The sequence below is a fragment of the Phyllostomus discolor genome, chromosome 6 (genome assembly GCF_004126475.2).
Source record: "Phyllostomus discolor isolate MPI-MPIP mPhyDis1 chromosome 6, mPhyDis1.pri.v3, whole genome shotgun sequence".
In the NCBI taxonomy this organism is placed as follows: domain Eukaryota; kingdom Metazoa; phylum Chordata; class Mammalia; order Chiroptera; family Phyllostomidae; genus Phyllostomus; species Phyllostomus discolor.
The window spans coordinates 94,831,380-94,850,214 of NC_040908.2; the positions used below are offsets into that span (position 1 = coordinate 94,831,380).

The window sequence follows — 18,835 nt, forward strand, 5'->3', positions numbered from 1 at the left end:
GTGCCGAACAGTTTCATATAATATCCCCCCACCAAGAGATGGAGCAAATCCTTGCCACCTCACTTTGAAGATAAACTAGACTTAGTAATTACTTTCCAACACATAGAATAAGAAAAGGTGGAAATAATAACTTTACAGTGGAAAACCCTGACAAACGCTAAGATAAGTGATGAAGGTGAACATCACCAGTGATAGCATGTGGTTATTATGTACCCACTGATACAACGTGATGAGAAGGGCACTCCACTTCTGCGGTATTCTTTCCAGATATTCATAACTCAGTCTAATCATGAGAGAAACTAAACAGATTGAAGAAAAGTCTACATGATATCTGACTAGTGTTCTTCAAGATTGTGTTATAATCTTCCACACTTGTATTATAAGTGTCTTAAAAACAAAAACAGACTGAGAAACTGTCCCTAAGGAGAGGAAACTAAGGAGATATAACCACTAAATAAAATGGGGCACCCTAGATTCAATCCTGGAACAGAAAGGATCATACTAATAAAACATCAGAGACTTCTAGCCAAGATGGAGGCATAGGTAGATACATTTTGCCTCCTTACTCAACCAAAAAAAGGACAACAACAAATTTAAAAACAAAAAATAACCAGAACTGCCAGGAAATCAAACTGTATGGAAGTCCAACAGCTAAGGAGTTAAAGAAGAAACATTCACTCAGACCAGTAGAGGGGGTGGATATGGGCAGCCAGGGCAGAGAGGACTCACAGCAAGATGGCAGCTAGGCAAGGCAACAGCTGGCAGAGCAAACGGTTCCACATTTGTACACAGATAAAATGGGAGGAATAACTAGGGAGCAAGACAGACCATACAACCCAGGGTTCTAGCACAGGAAAACAAAGCTTCAAAATTCCTGACAGAAAAAACCTGTGGTGGTTGAGGGGGACAAGAGCAACTCCCAGCCTGACTGGAGTTTACTGGAGAGACCCACAGGGTCCTAGAACATACACAAAACTGACCCACAAATCAGCACCAGAAGGGCCCAATTTTCTTGTGGGTATTGAAGGAAGTGACTGAAAGCCAGCCAAGAGCTGAGCAAGGAGCATTGCTCCCCCTCGGACCCCTCCCCGACATAGAGCGCCATGATACAATGAAGTGGGTTGCTCTGCTCTGGTGAATACCTAAGGCTCCACCCCTTACTACATAAAAGGGGAGCTGAGACAAAAAAAAATATGGCCCAGATGAAAGAACAGATCAAAGCTCCAGAAAAAAATACAACTAAATGATGAAGGGATAGCCAACCTATCAGATGCAGAGTTCAAAATACTGCTTAATCAGCATGCTCACAGAAATGGTCGAGAATGGTCACAAAATAGATGAGGAGTGAAGGCTATGCAAAGTGAAATAATGGAAAATGTACAGAGAACCAACAGTGATGAGAAGGAACCAGGACTGAGACCAACGGCTTGCACCAGAAAGAAGAAATAAGCATTCAATCAGAACAGAATAAAGAAACAAGAATTAAAAAAAAAAATGAGCCAGCTTAGGAACCTCCAGGACCACTTTAAATGTTCCAACATCTGACTCACACAGGGGCCCAAAGGAGAAGAGTAGGAACAGGAAATGGAAAACTTATTTGAAAACATAATGAAGGAGAACTTCCCTAATCTGGCAAAGGAAATAGACTTCCAGGAAGTCCAGGAAGCTCAGAAAGTCCCAAAAAAGTTGGACCCAAGAAAAGACACACCATAATTACATTACTCAAAATGAAAGGCACATCATAATTACATCACCCAAGATGAAAGATAAGGAGAGAATCTTAAAAGCAGCAAGAGAAAAGGAAAACAGTTACCTACAAAGGAGTTCCCATAATACTATCAGCTGATTTCTCAAAAGAAATCTTACAGGCAAGAAGGGCTGGAAAGAAGTATTCCAAATCATGAAAGGCAAGGACCTACATCTAAGATTACTCTATCCAGCAAAGCTATCATTTAGAAGGGAGGGCAGATACAGTGGTTCCCAGATAAGGTCCAGTTAAAGAAGTTCATCATCACCAAGCCCTTATTATATGAAATGTTAAAGGGACTTATCTAAGAAAAAGAAGATCATCAAAAATACAAACAGTAAAATGACCAACAAACTCACAACTATCAACAGCCGAACCTAAAACAACAAAAAATAAAAACAAACTAAGCAAACAACAAGAACAGGAACAGATTAACCGAAATAGAGATCACATGGAGGGCTTTCAGTGGGGAGGGGGAGGAAGGAGAATGCGGGAAACAGCACAGGGAATAAGTAGCATAAATGGTAGGTACAGAATAGACAGGGGGAGATTAAGAATAGTAACGGGAGCCCTGGCTGTCGTAGCTCAGTGGATTGAGCATGGGCTGTGAACCAAAGTGTCGCAGGTTCGATTCCCAGTCAGGGCACATGCCTGGGTTGAGGTCATGGCACCCAGCAACTGCACATTGATGTTTCTCTCTCTCTCTTTCTCCCTCTCTTCCCTCTCTAAAAATAAGTAAATAAAATCTTAAAAAAAACAGAATAGTAATGGGAAATAGAGAAGCCAAAAAACTTGTATGTATAACCCATGAACATGAACTAAGGTGGGGGAATGATGGTGGAAGGGGAGATACAGGGTGGAGGGGAATAAAGGGAAGGAAAAAATGGGACAACTGTAACAGCATAATCGATAAAATATATTTAAAAAATTTTAAAAACATTGTATGAAGTCTAATAGTTAAGTTAATAGTAATGTAACAGTGTCAATTCCTTCATTTTAACAAATGTATCCTGGTAAATAAGATAAAACAATGGAAATGTTATCTTTGCAACTTTACTGTACATCTAAAATGATTATTTGTTAAAAAAGTATTTTTCACCCTGGCTGGTGTAGCTCAGTGGATTGAGCAACGGGCCTGTGAACCAAAGGGTTGCTGGTTCAATTCCCAGTCAGGGCACATGCCTGGGTTGCAGGCCAGGTCCCCAGTAAGGGGGGTGTGAGAGGCAAGTACACATTAATGTTTCATTCCCTCTCTTTCTCCTTCCCTTCCCCTCTCTCTAAAAATAAATAAAATCTTTTTTAAAAAATTATTTTTCCCTGGCTGGGTAGTTCAGTCAGTTAGAGTGTTGTTCCCATAAGACAAGGTTGTAAGTCCAATACCCAGTCAGAGCACATACAAGAATCAACCAGTGAATGCATAAAATAAGTGGAACAACAAATCCTTCTCTTTCTCTCTCTCGCTGTCTCTTCCCCTCCCTTCCTCTTAGTCTTAAAACCAATAAAAATATTTTTAAAAATGTATTTTTTATATTCTTAAGTTTTTTTAAAGGGTTATTTTGTTCAGTATACTGTCTCTTTGCAAGAGGAAATCTAGGTGTTTCTAAGGTTTCTATTGTTGTTTTAAAACCAAAAAAATTCGTACATTCTACTCCAAACCTACTGAAGTTTGGAGGCTGGAGTCCAACAAATTTGGTTTTAGCAACCCTCCAGGCGATTCCAGTGCACTAAAGACTGAGAACAAGCAGACTAGACTATTCCTCCACATATCACAACTTTTTAGTATTTAATGCACATTTTAAAGTCAGGATAAAACAGTAGGCAAAAAACTAGGGAAGATCTTAATAAAGTTAAGAACTTCAGTTAAAAAATAACATATCAATATTGCTTCATTAGTTGTGATAAATGTACCATGCTCATGTAAGATGTTAACAACAGAAAAAACTGGGAACAGGATATTCAAAAATGCTATATAGTATATTTATAATTTTTCTATAAATCTACAACTATTCTAAATTAAAGTTGACTTTAACAAATAAAATAATATTTAGAATAAGGAACCATACCTTTAGGTTTAATGCCAGTTTTCTTCAGTTGTCTAAGAAGATTTCCACTTCCTCTCAGAACTGTCTTCAAAGCTCTCAAACCCCAGTCATAATGCTGCTGAGGTGTCAAAAGCTCCCTTAAATAAAAACATGAAAATCAGATCAAAACATAAAGTTTTAAATAGTTATCAAATATTCTTTTATCATTATATCCAAAGAAATACAGCATATAACTCCTGACAAATAGAAATGAGTACTGATATTCCAGTACTGAAATTCTAGTTTGATCTTTTAAATGATACAGACTAATTGTCCATAGCATTTGCTCAAATAAACTAGAAGTCAACCTCTACTACCAAAAATAAGACGTAAGAAACACTATAAAGGATTCTTTCCAAAGAGCAGTTAGTTTTTAGTGCTCAGCTTGTAAATTAGATCAGTAAGTATTTAGATGGAGCACATCAAAAAAATTTTTTGCAGAAAAAAGTGAGACTGGATTTATAGTATTTATGAAAACAGGTGGTTCTGGCCCAGATTCTTTTATTATTCAAACTAAAATAGTTCCTGTAAACACCTTATGTAAAGGCAACACCAATATGAAAATCACTGAATAGGTAAATTAGACAAATGTGAAAAACAGTCGCTAAAAACCATAATCAATCATTGAAACCACAAAATATAAAAATATTTAAAACAAGAAAACTCACCTAGATAGATTAAAGATAGCTACCAATTTTCTGCCCAATACTTTAGCATCTTTAAAGCCTTCTGAATATAGAATAACTTCTGCAATAAGCTCATTATCTGGACGAGACATGGCTACTGGCCTGAAAAGCTGTTTAAGATTATCAGGCAGTTTTTGTCTTCCTCCATAACCTTTTCCAGCAGGGTTCATAGTGATAAAAATTCCAGAATTAGAATTTATTTCTACCTGAAATGTTAATTAAAATACAGATATCAAATATTTAAAACTATAAACCATTACCAATAGAAATTTTATTGTGCCATATATCTACACATAAACCTTATACCTTAGCAAAAAAGTATTTCCATACCTCCTTGCCAAGCAGTTCACATACAGTTCTATGATTCTTCAAAGCATCTTGAATTGTCTGGATTTGCATAGAAACTGCTGACAGTACAGATTCTTCCAATCTGTTGAATTCATCAAAACAACCCCAGGCCCCACACTTGACCAAACCAACAAATATCCGTCCCATTGACTTCACATCAATGCCCTTAAAAATAACAATAGAAATTATATTCACTAAATAATTGAAATCTATAATAATTTAATACTTTACCTCGCTTAGTGATAATGTAATCATCTCACCCACCTATACCTCTTTTGCTCTTTTTAAAGCAGAGATTAAGCAGCTACTCTTTTCAAACTCAGGGTGGTTTTAAGAAATAAAATAATTCATGTGAAAGTATTTTGAAAAGTACACAGAAATAAACAAACACAAGTTTGCGTTAGTTATTCTTTAAGTCAAAATATAAATCCTACTCAAAATGTTTTAAAAATAAATTTAAAACTTTTCCTTTTCTATGTACTATTCTCCTTACTAAAAATATTTTTCTAAACACTAATATAAATAAATCTTCATTCTGCATTTAAAATTATTTCTTTGCAATAATTCTCTTCAGAATAGCTTTGGGACTATATGGCAACCTTTCTTCATTTCACTTTGCAAACAAAACAAATTCTATCTTTGAGTAATTTAAAAGCAGAGTGATTTTAAAATAGAGCATTTCATATATAAATACATAAAAGCTAATCCAAACATGTAACTAGCACACTATCACATAGTTGGATAGTTAGTTGTTCTACCTCATCACAATTAAAAACTAAAACTTGTCTTCCAAGAAGTCCCCCTAAAGCCTTGACTGATTCAGTTTTTCCAGTTCCCGCTGGTCCATACGGATTTCCTCCAAGTCCCATCTTCATAGCTTGAGTGAGAGTCAGATAGCACTTGTCTGTCAGTGGAGTATAAACCAACTTGGGAGCATTACCCTACACAAAGGAAATATAAAGTTTGAATATGCGTGTTCTATTTGAGATTCTAGTTAAGAAGATAAAAAGGCAACCAAAAATAAAGTTTTCAAAATAAAAAATATCTAAAGTATTTTTAATGAAAGAAACTTTCTAAAGCACAAACTGAGATTAAACTTAGTTATTTTTTTTAATTTCGATTTCAGAAAGTAAAGAAGTGGGGAGGGAGGGAGGAAGGGAGAGTGAAAGAGAGGAAAACATCAATTTGTTGTTCCACTTATTCATGTATTCATCAGCTGATTACTGTATGTGCTCTACCTAGAATCAAACCTGCAACTATGGCATATCAGCATGATGCAGGGCTAAACCTAGTTATTTTTCAAGCATGCATTTATTCTTTCCCAATTAATACATTATTAGGTTTTCCAAATAATCACTTGAGATTTTGACAATAGCACAAAGATATACTTCTAAGGCAAACAAATCCAAAAATATAGTATATAATAATCAAACACAAAAAGACAATTTGTTTTATATTTTAAAATTCATGTAAATTATTTTCTTAAATTGTATGATATTCACAAATCAGAATTACATTGGAGACCTCAAAGTTTAATTAATTTGAAAAGTTTCTTATGAAGTTAATCATTTTAACTTACATAATTTTCAAATTTTCTACTAAATTTTAGGGAAAATCAATCCCAATTCTAGCTGCAGTTTACAGAGTTTTTCCTTAATTTGGGTGACAGATTGGGTGTCAAAATACTTTTCCTTTTTGAAAAAGCCATCTGGCAACTCTCCTGACATATGCTTATTAACATAATTACCAAAATATTCTTATGATTCATTCATAAAGAATGGCAGAAAGGATACAGATTTTTTTTTGAGAATAGGTTACATGAGTTATTTTATTTGTTCAAAGATCGTTTTACCTTACAAAACATGAAAACACTCAGCAAACATATTGCAGCATATTTACAATTATACTAATGTTTGCCTTGTATAAGGAGGTACAAACCAAATTGCTTCCATTGAGGTTGCCTATATTCAATTTTATTTAAATTAAAGATATATTCCAAATTCTATATAAATGCTACTCTAAGTAAAGGCACATTTAGAGAATTCAGTACAACATTACCTTATTGTCCTTTCTGATAAAACATCTTTTTTTAATTATGATGAAACAGAAAGAAGACAGTAGCAAAAAAATTCTTGAAAGTTACAACTAAACTAAAAATAAGTCTTTCATCTAATAACAAATTTATTTTAAAGTACATAATTTCTAACAGGAAAATAAAACATTTATGCAACAAGTCATACCTGATACTCATAAGTATACTGAAGTTCAGTATCCACCATTTGAACATAACAGGTGTGATCACTTTTCATATAGAATCTGACTTGTTTTTTCCAAGCCCAGTCTTCAGTAGTATAAACTTGGACTTGGTTCAACTGTTTCACCACATCAATATTATGAATAATGTCAAGGATTAGTGCTTTAAGTTTAAGCTCCAGAATCCCAGATTCTATATACAAATAAATAATATAGAAAACCTGTTAGATTGTGCCTTACACACTTTATTGTATCTGTATACAGGTGATTTCTTAAGTAATTTAAATGGCAATTTCATTACATATAATGAATGGTATAGTAATGTAAATCACTCAAGCCAATCCATATCAAATCCATCAGTAATAAATACCAGTTCTGTAATGTGAAAACAAAAGCATCAACATTCAACAGGAGAGAGGTTCTGGTTCCTTATGCAAGGAAGTGAGCACACACTGGCCTTCTTTCCTTCTGAAGGCAGGTGTGAAAAACATAGACAACATGCACTGAACTACTTTTAGGACTCTGAAAAGTAAAAAGTATTAGAAAATTGGGGAAGATGACAGAAGTGCCACCAAAAAAGCAGAGAAGTTATCATTTTACTTATTTTTTCTTTTTGTCTGGCCTCCCTAGTCTTGGATTCAATGTAGCCGAAAACCCAGATTGCTGGCAGACAGGGAGAGCTCCAGGAGAAGGAGTCTCCAGGAAGCTACAGCGCTAGCAGTTGAGACCCACAAGTACCTTAAACTCTGAGGGAAGGGAACACTCTAAAATCACAGGAGCTACAATCTGAAGAGAGTAGGTCAAACCCCCACTGCTCTTTTTCTCTCTGTGTTGTCCCATCAATTTGCCAAGGGCATGGTTACAGTCACAGAAAGTGTGCAGGAGAGTATACAGTATATGAAACTTCAGCTTTCTGGCCAGAGGACCAGAATGGGAGCAGAAAGGAGATTGGAAAAAAGATCCTATAAACTTGCTTATGAACTCAGGCTCACCCCCAAGCTGTGCAGATCTCATCCTCCACATCAAACCAAAGACTTTGAGAACTGGCCACTAGATGACACATGTGTGACACAGATCTCAATAACATTGTAGACTCTGAAAAAGAACCCACAGTTGGAACCACAAGCCACAGAAGGCTTGCTGGTAATTTGTGGCCTGAACCCAACATGATCAATTGCTAAATGAAAAATATCAACATTATCCAGAGGTTTCAAACAAGACCCAGACTCTCATCACACAATGTTCAAAATATCCAGGATTCGATCCAAAATCATTCAATATGCAAAGGAAAAAAAATAACCTCAAGTCACATAAGAATAGTGAAAGGAATGAAGACATTCTCAAATGAAGGAAATCAATGAAAATTCATACACAGCAAACAATCCTACTCTAAAATAAATGCTAAAGGGAGTTCTTCAAAGAAAAGCAAAAATGACACCAGAAGGAAACTTGGAGCATCAGGATGAAGGAAGGGCAACAGAAATAGTAAGCATCTAGGTAAATATAATAGACTATTTTTGTCTTGAGTCCTTTAAACATGTTTGATGGTTAAAAGCAAAAAAATATAATATAACCTCATGGAAATATAGAATGGAGTTTTCAATGTATAGAGATATAATATATAACACAACTACAAGATAAAAACGGGAAGATAAGGAAACCTGTATGATGGTAAGGTTTCTACATTTCATTTAAGCACAATATAAAAGTTAAGTATGTATATTGTAACTCCTAAAGTAACACTAAAAATTGTTAGCTAGCAAAAAATAAATAAATGAATTAACATAGAATCAAAAAAAATGTTCAAATAACTGAAAAGTAGGCAGAAAACAGAACATTTTTTTCTTACCAGTGTCACCCAAATCCTCAGCACTTGTATCAATGTCAGTATAGTGCTCTAACTTTTTCACCAGTTGTGTTTCAATCTGATGAAGACTGTGATCTTGTATGGCATTTTCTACATCTTCAGTAAATTTAATCTGCTCTGCCAAGCATAATATCTATTGAATTAAGAGCAAAAATATTTTTAAAGCTGAGTTTACTTAGAAATATTTCATAAACATATGAAATGACATCTTTTTCCCAAATTTTCAATTGTATGTTGCATCTCTGTACCTGAATGTGTTCTTGGCACCTCAAATATGAATAGACAAATACAGTCATAGAAGAAGCATTGTGTGATGCAGCCCAACCTAACTTCTCAGAACTCATATTACTCTCCTATAGGCCTTTTTGGTGGGCCCTAGAATCCACCAAGCTTACTGTAACATAAGGCAATTTGTACTTTCTGCCCAACTCTCCTCACAAATGGCTTCTTTTCAAACAGTAGGATGCAGAGACATCAGAGTATGACACATTCTGTTTAGTAAAAAAGCAATCTGCTGGCATTCCAAATAATCTCTCAGTATATTACTAAAGTCTACCATCTCAAATTCCAATTTTATCTTAAGATTTGCTATATCTTTCCACTTCATACCCATAAAAGGAACTAGCTAAAGGTCAATATTGACAGCTTTACATTTATATACAAAATGAAATGTTCACACTGCTTCAGAGGCTTTCTTTAATAATATTTATACAGCAAGGATACTAATAAAGCAAATTATATATTAAATGCCAGTTTTTGAAAACATATTAAAAATAGTTTCACAGTTATTAGATGAACAAGGTAAATCAATATCCTCCTTTAAACTAAAAATAATCCATCATCATTTAAAAACACTATATCTATTCAACAATTATTATTGAACAGTATACACACACACACATTTCAGCATCCAGATGAATATCATCAAATGCTTATATTTATCAGAATAACTCACTCAGTTATCTATACATGAAGCTAATAATTTAATATAGCCAGCTAACCTGCTGTCTCGTTCTAGCTTAAAACACTGTATAAATATCATATTAGATTTCTTTTATAGAAGAGAAAGCCAATTAGTAACTCTTTCAAGGGCAAAGTTATCTACCATTTTTTTGTAGTACAAAACTCACCAACTTCTTTAATCAGATATATGGTGGAGCATTTAAGCACATCCAAATCTGCTTTTTGTGAAAAGACTGCTTTTTAATTATTTTCACATGAAAATGTTCTCTTGCCAACACTATACTAATACTGATACATAATTCCTTTTAAGCAACTCCTGAATTTTGATATTTTAAATGCAAATCAATCATCTCAATTTCTAATAGTACGCTATAAAATTTCTGTGAGAGGCTAACAGAAATGATAGTCAAGATACAGTCTTGGCTAATTGTGAAGTCACATTACCATTAAGATATCTGCACAGGCACTAACATTATTAGTTATCTATAATGTAATGGTTGTTAATGGTGCTCTGCAAACACTTTATGATTTAACCATCAAAATGAGTTGGTATATCAGTATTATTACATTCTCTTAACTAAGTGTCAAAAAGAATTGCTCAGAAAAATAACTGGAAAAGGCAGGATTTGAACCCAGGTCTGTCAAATTCTTTCTACTTTACCATGCTGCCTCTTTCACAAACCATAGAGTACATCCTCCCATCCTTACAAACATACCCTTGAAGAACTGAATTAGCAGTACGTAAAAACCTATACCAGACATTTATATGATGAGTTATATTTTTCAATCCCCTTATGAGAAAGCTTTGACATAAAGTTTTCTTAGCATTAACTGCTAATAAACTAGAATTCTTCATTTTGATAAATTAACTATAGTAGACCCTTGAAACAAGGGTTTGGACTGAGCTGGTTCACTAGTATGTGAATGTTTTCAATAAATACAGGGCAAAAGTGGGCCTACAGTTGTTTGTATGGATAATAATACAAACATTAATAAATAATAATACAAGAATAAACTGTTTCGCATACTCACAACCATAAATCTCCTTGCCCAACCCTGTATACTATTGGTACTCCATGTCCCTGGGTTTTGCTTCAGGGGATTCAACTAACCATGGACCAGAAATACTGTTTCTCTGCCACTTTATATAAAGAACTTGAGCATACTTGAATTTTGGTATTTGCAGGTAGAGTGGGGACGGGGGGTGAGGAGGCAGAATGAGGACTTGTTCTAGAACCAATCATACACAGATAACAGAGGGACAACTGCAGATCATTTTGGGGGTAGTCAAAAGTTATTCACATTGCATGGCAAATCAGCACTCCTAATTCACAATTGTACAAGGGTCCACACTATTTTTAAGAGCCCAGTAGTAAGTTTCAGGTTCAAATCCAGCAGCCCTTTTAAGCCTGCATTCCCAGTATATCTCCTATTACAGCTGCCATTTCCCCAGTCCAGTTATTATGCAATTCTGACTCTTGAAGACTGTTTTTAATATTGTATCTTTTATTCTACATCAATTTAAATCCTACCTGAAAGTTCACAAAGATATAGGAAACATTTCCAGAGGTAATAAAGCAGCTTAACTCTGACTTTGCAATGACATTATTCATTGCTGATTACTTTTATTTTTCTCTAAGAACTTAAGATTTTTTAAAACATATTTGACTTTGACTCAAAGTGCTAAAAGATACAAATGGCATGAATGATAAAATGCCTAAGACTCTAAAAGTTCCAAGCTTCTGATTTAACTTCCCACGCTTTAAAACAACATTAAAAAAAAACCTGTTTCAATAGCTACTAAATGTTTTAATCTGAATCATAGAACATCTCAATGCCTACTTTTCACAATCCCTGAGAATTAAAGTTCCTGATGTCCTAAACCTATAGTGCTAGTCTCAGCCATCAATAAAACAAGTCCTGAACAAGGCAGAATACTTAATACAACTCTGAGTATTACATTTATGTTAAGGCCTGGAACAAATTTTGTAAGATTCATATCTAGTATCCATTGTTTCAGGAATCAGTTCCTATTAACATAGAGATGCAGCAATACCCACCACATAACCTAGCTCTCAGCTGTGCTGCCAACATGTTAGTTCCGTGGTATGACCATACTTCACACCTACACTGACACCCTACTAAATTCCTGTCTATAGCTCCCTCTTAGATAATTCCATGGGAGGGGTGGGGGACAGGATTATATATCCAGTGCCTTTCCATCAGTGATGAACTACTACTATCTGGACAGAAGCAGCTGCTGCATGACTACTTCTCCCTCCCATTCTCTTCCCCACGGCTTGAGTTGTTTAGATCTCAGCATGCGTTCTGTTTGAAAGCATCTGAATTACACCAAACTAATGGGGACAGAAGAAAACTTCAATACGATGCAGTTCTTCATCCCTCACATTTTACAGTTGAGGGAACTGAGACTCAGAAGTTAAGCAATTTGTCAATGATAACTGTTAGATACAGGGAACACAGAGATGCCAGCTGTGTGAGCCCCATGACCCCCAGGTCAGGGGTCATGACAGGATACCATGCCTAGGTACATTTCAGACATAAGCTCCTTACCTGTGAAGGGAACAAGGATGGATCAATTGCACCTTGAAAACTTTGTCCAGTAGTAACACATTCTGCCAACAATTGTTTCAAAGTTTGTTTCATTTCCAAGGCCAAATCATTTAACCAAGTCTGAATATAAAGTTAGAAAATGTCATAAAACATGTATACAATCCATTGACTAACCCTATTCTTTTATTTCAGGAGGGTGGATTATATAACTTCTTATTAACTCTTACAAATATAATATGAACATTTAAAAAGTAACCCAGTCATCCCATCATTATGACTAATTAAACTGGAGAACTGGACCAGAGTCAAAGTGACTAGCTGACTCCCCTGACTCATACTATCCTGATGCTCTCATATTCAAAAACTTGCAGCCACAGGAAGAGATTGCTTAGTCAAGACGAACTATCTTGTTTGAGAGCTAAGCTGCCTCTTAAATAAAACTAAGTTTGTTTCAAGGTCAAAAAACACATGTTTTCACTCATGTGATCATAGATAAAATAAGTTAAAGTTAAAATAATGATTGATAAAAATTACAGTAAATATTTATGAATCACTACTTTAAAAGACTATCATTTGCAATAAAATCTAAGGGCAAGAACTAAAATCTTAAATAGCTTTTCATCATCACTTACTTTAACACTAAGTTCTAGCTTTTCTTTTTATCTTTAGAGCACATTCCGGTATTACACTTTACTCAGCTCAAAGCCACTGAAGCCAAATAGTGAGTGAGAATCTGTGCAAAACAGAGGCACCTACTCTGCTAATCATCACAAGAGCATCCAGACTTTTATTTTTCTTCGCTGGAAAAACTGCTCCAGCCCAACTACTAAAACTTAGGCTCTTCCTCTCTCTGTTCATCTGATCCGAAAAAACTAAAAAAAGGAAAACAACACCAAAAAACAACAAAACTCTCCACCAAAAGTGGAAGTTTCTTAACAAAACTGTGCTTTCAATCGCCTGATAAATTGGGCCTAATCAGAAAGAGACCTCTGGCTAAGCTGTATAAATACATCCACAGTAAGACATGGCCCTCGACTTCAGTTGGAGGATAATTTTGGAGCCTGAAAATTATAATGAAATGTGATGCAACCTATTGCTATTTGGTTTTAGCCGAATACCTGTAATAGGCCTTTGATGGTTCTCTTCCAGTCCTACATAACCAATTAATCACAGCTATGCAGTAAATGCACTAGCGTCAAGCTTACTAGTTCACCTAAAAAATCTCAAACATCTCATATTTTAAAAAGAGACTAAGACTTAATGAGTACTTATGTTCCAAACACTACATAATGTAAAGACAATTATCTCATTTAATTTTTCCTTTTTTATTTATTGTTACTCAATAGAAAGCCTGTGAAACAAATGTAAGATTCCCACTTTACAGGTAAGAAAACAGATCCTAAGGCACAAAACCAATACGTTTTGGAGCTAACATTAATATCAAAGTCTTTTTGACTCTAAAGCAAAGGCTTTTTTCATAGTTACAACACACCGCCTTTCTTCCAAAGACTGAAAATCCATGTTCTCTTTAATATCAAATCATTCTGAACCACACACAAAAAATCATTTTTTAAAGACATGAATTTCCTAAAAGGCCTCAATACCAACTTTACCCTACAAACTAACTAACTAATTTTTGATACAAAATTCATATAGTTAATTCTTTTATTTTCACACTTGAGAAAGAATTATTTACCTCTACATTATCTGATAGAAGGACTTTATTTTTAAAAGGTACAACTTCTCCTTCTAAAGATTTCATTGCTGTTATATGTTTTGAATCCTCATCAAAACACACACTGTTAATACCTATAATATAAAAGCAACAATTTAAATACAAAATGATTAAAGATAATTATTAAACATTATATATAATTACCACATGGTATACCTCATAATATGTATTACAATGCAATAGAATTCTGTTAATTATATTATATGAAGCAGTAGAACAGCTTTTCATAACCAAAAATGGGAAATAACTCACTCCCATCAACAGTTAAATGAATAAACTGTGACATAGTCAAACAATTAAATGCTATTCAGAAATTAAAATAATACATAGTTGTAGGTATCTCAAAAACATTATAATGAGCAAAAACAAGCCAGAAACAAATGAGTGCACAAGAATATATACATGACTCCACTGATACTGAGACAGAAAGATGAGAGGAAGGGAGGAGGGCAAATAGGACTTTCCTTCCCCAAAATTTGCACATTGCTTTATATTTGACAATAACAAAGAAAACCTGAACATATTACCTAATTTTGATCTTCAGAAAAACCAAATAAGTTACTATTGTCAAAATGTCAGAGAGGTAATAATTCATTAATAACTGACTAATAGAGTAGTTGAGCTTGGATGCAAGCCTTCTGATTTCAAGAGCTCTTTCCACTACCTCCCACAGCCCACGGTTACAGATAAAAACACCTGAAAGCTGCAGATCTGCAGTGCTTATGAAAACTTCTGTAGAGCACCAGAGAGTAAATATTTTAGGTTGTTACAGGCCATAGGTGACTGTGTTCCAACAAAACTTTATTTAAGGAAAAGAAACCTGGCAGTGAGCCAGATTTTGCCTGTGGGTATACAGTTTGCTGACCCCTAATTATAAATGAAGATAATGAGAATTTTCTTCTTCTTAAAGTTAACTTGAAAAATATGACTCTTTTTCAACAAACTAAATATTTTAAGAAAAAAATAATTCACCATTATTTTTGTAGTAAACCAATTCTATTTGCAATTACCCAAAAGTGATTCAACTAAGTTAAAGAATACACACTATCACTCTACACTTTTTTCAGATAATCTTACCTATTTTCATAAAATAATTATTATCACCAGGTAATCTTACCTATTCCCTTCCTTCCATACAGTAATTACTAACTATATACAAATCACTCCCAATTATACATCTTCATCCCAGATCTCTCTGCTGACAAAATTGCCTACTGGATATTTCCACCTGGATGTCATTCAGGAGACCTTAAACTTAATAATGGAGGGACATGTTCTCCTTCACCTCCAAGCCTCTGCAGAGACTATTCACTGTGAATCTCCATCTTTGTTCTAGATAAGATATATACATCCTTCAGATTTCATGTTATAAACCACCATCTTTGTGATGTCCCCAAACTAACCTAAATGCCTTCATAGATGCAGGTATAACACCACATACTTATATAAACTATAGGAACTATCATACTATACTTGTCAAATTACTAGCTTATCTCCCACACTAAACTAAGTTCTTTGAGTGTACAACCTATATTTTACTTAATAGTCTACCTATGAATCTAACATTATGTCTGGCAGATATCTGAAACACAATAAATACCTGTTGAATAAACATTGAATCTTACCAGCAAACAACTTCTTAAGGTGAGACTGAATCACTGAAGGGTTAGTAGACTGGCCCAGTATTTCTAACAAATCATCATCACCAATAAAATAAAATCTTGGAAATGCTGAGCGTTTTTCCTAATTAAAAAAAAATAAAAAGAAAAGCCTTACCTTTTCAAATAATTATTATAGTAAGAAGTTTATAATTTATTCTATAAAGATAGAAAAAAAGGAAAAACATGCCTCCAAAAATTCATTTAATGATTTCTGACATCTCTGAAGCTGATCAAGTATTGTCAGTAAAGAATTTCTGATTCCCGCATGAGCAGTTAACGTTGTGACTCTGTTGTCCTGCTTGATGTCAGTCATTATTGATCTACAAAAGATGAGCAGCATTTTCACATCTATTTTAGTTTGATATCAATATATTCATTTTTTAACCTGCTTAAAACAAACTAGAGGTAACACTATAACAACTCATAATTATGCTTCTAATAAATAATACTAAAAATTAATAACACCCCATTACCATTTTAACTTCCCATATTGCAAATTCTATAATTTCATTTATTCACTAAACAAATAGTAAGCCCCACATAATGGAGCTAGTATTCTAGTGATGGAGAAAAACATTAAATAATTTCTCAAAACATTTAAGTGAAATTATGATAACTGCTAAAAAGGAAAATTACAAAGTATTATTAAAGTGGCTAATAGGGTACCCCTAATCTATGGCTTCTTTGAGGAAGAAAAAGTTAGTGATTACAAGGGAAAAAAGCTTGGTATGCCTGAGAAACTCAAGTCCAGAGCCACTAAAGCAAAAAAGGAGAGCTGTATAAGAAAAGGTAGAGAAGTAGACAAGGATCATTCTTCATCCTGAAGGAAAAAAAAAAGCATTTTAAAGTTTTTCTTAAAGCAATAGAGGAAAGAAGTGATGAAGCTTTATTTAGAAAAAATTACTCTGGCTGTTACATGAAAAACTTACTAGAGAAAACACGAATAAGTCAGAAGTGTAGGCAATAATCAAAGTTAGTGACAACAAAAGTATTTTAGAAGAAAATCAAACAAATAGAAATATAAAGGGTATATTAAAATATATTAATGGGTTAGAATCAATGAAATTTGCTAATTTAATGGATTTGAAAATGGCAGATGTCAAAGCCATCTGCCTTTTGAGCATTTATTGAGACAGAAATCTTAAAGATAAAAGATTTGTGGGAAAGGCATAAACTTATGATTTTAGTTCTGACTTGATGATTAAAAATCCTTAGTATAATCTGAACTCAGAAAAGAAATATGGCCTTGACATAGAGGTTGAGGAGACATCAGCAAATAGAAGAGAACTGATACTTAAAGTGCCTAAGATCACCTAAGAAGAAAATACAGAGTGAGAAAAGAATCTAAGGCTGAAACCTGGAGAATATCTACATTTAAATGTTTTGAGAGGTCTCAGCACTAGAAACTAGGAATAGAAGCAGGAAGACAGGCAAAAAGCCACATGAGGACAGTATCACAGAAGCCAAGGGAAGAGGCTTTAAAGAAAAAAGAATTGCTTAACTCTATTAAATACTAATCAGAGATAATTCAAAATAAGGAATGAAAAATGTCTATCAAATTTACAATAGCAAAGGCATAGACTGGTTAACTTTCAGAAATATTAGGTAGATACAGACGATGGTAAAACAAAAGTGGTGGTTAACAATTCAAAATGGTTCAAAAAGTACATGGCTGAATCGGAGAAAACAGCTCCTCAGAAACAGCTATGTATCCCGTAAAGAAAGAATTGGAGTACACAGATGATTCTAACAATGCAAAAGTAACCAGCTTCCATTAAACACCTCAGCATATGAATAAAAGTGCCATTTGTGTCTGTGGCTCATGTAGTTGCACCAACCTAAAGTCTTCATCGACTCTGTTGAAGCGCGTCTGTTCTTTAGGCAGTGCTCCACGGCCAAAAATGGGTTCCAAATACACCCACTTTCTCTGAATATGGTTTAAGTTCTGTAGGTACTCATCTAACTGTGCAAGTTTTCTTTCCCAAATTGACACTTTATCTTCAAATCCTTTATAATAAGGAGAATCCTTTAAGGATTGAAGAAGGCATCTATTATCTCCAACTTGATTTACTATGTCTTTCCAGTCTTTAATCAGCTTGATGGTTCGACTTTGGCTGTCTTCATAATCAGTCAGTGTAAATACTGCTCCAACTCCCCAAAGATCAAGTTCACGTAAAGCTTCTCTGATTGTAACTTCACCTTGTGCCCGACTATTTAAATCCTATTTAACAGAAAATATCCATATTTATTATTTCAACATTAATTATCATATAACTAAATTGTAAGAAATCTATTTTATCAGAAGATATGTATTTGATCTGGCTTTATATCATATGACAAAAAATGTAAGTGGATATAATTTACATGAAATAAAAGAGAATTACTAGCTAATGTATCCATGGATATCAGATACCAAGTATCCAGGTTCACACAGTCAAAGCACATACAAAGTTCTGCCTTATGCTTTTTACTTCTAAAAAAGAAAAACAGAAAATTCAAGCATCCATAGCAAAACACAAAACAATCTGGTTCATTTGAAGTTTTGTATACCTTAGGCATTTTATTGTAACTTAATTTTAAGTTCTGGTATATCTAAAGTGATTAGCAATCATCCAGATTTATCTTCTATAGTAGTCGTGCTTTATAACCTCACGATTACCTACATATGCTTCAGGGTTATCAACAAGCATACATTTTAGATAGGAAATAGAACAGGAGTCCTTTTATTATTGTATCGGTTGGACAGAGCACAACATAGAAAATCTGCCATTTATGACAGAATTGTGACAAGTTTTACTTTATCTGAAACCTTTTTTACCTGAAACCTTTTCTAAATCTAGTTCTTGGTTTAGCTCTCTGTTTTTTGGTATCCTTTAGCTTCTATTTATAATATACCCCATGATTTTAAATGTATTATATG

The 18,835-nt window shown here is 34.1% G+C and overlaps 1 protein-coding gene across 3 annotated transcripts in view; it reads right to left on the reverse strand.

Moving 5' to 3' along the window:
- The window catches only part of DYNC2H1 (dynein cytoplasmic 2 heavy chain 1), a 319,367-nt gene that overhangs the window by 253,077 nt on the left and 47,455 nt on the right, over nucleotides 1-18,835 (reverse strand). For all 3 annotated transcript variants that reach the window (XM_036028642.1, XM_028516717.2, XM_028516716.2), the window contains exons 26-36: nucleotides 17,754-18,136; nucleotides 16,103-16,235; nucleotides 15,880-15,997; nucleotides 14,216-14,328; nucleotides 12,520-12,639; nucleotides 8,965-9,115; nucleotides 7,103-7,308; nucleotides 5,621-5,803; nucleotides 4,845-5,027; nucleotides 4,497-4,720; nucleotides 3,811-3,926 (exon numbers count right to left, since the gene is read on the reverse strand). In XM_036028642.1, coding sequence (XP_035884535.1) covers nucleotides 3,811-3,926; nucleotides 4,497-4,720; nucleotides 4,845-5,027; nucleotides 5,621-5,803; nucleotides 7,103-7,308; nucleotides 8,965-9,115; nucleotides 12,520-12,639; nucleotides 14,216-14,328; nucleotides 15,880-15,997; nucleotides 16,103-16,235; nucleotides 17,754-18,136 — 1,930 coding nt within the window. The remainder of the gene's footprint in view (nucleotides 1-3,810; nucleotides 3,927-4,496; nucleotides 4,721-4,844; nucleotides 5,028-5,620; nucleotides 5,804-7,102; nucleotides 7,309-8,964; nucleotides 9,116-12,519; nucleotides 12,640-14,215; nucleotides 14,329-15,879; nucleotides 15,998-16,102; nucleotides 16,236-17,753; nucleotides 18,137-18,835) is intronic.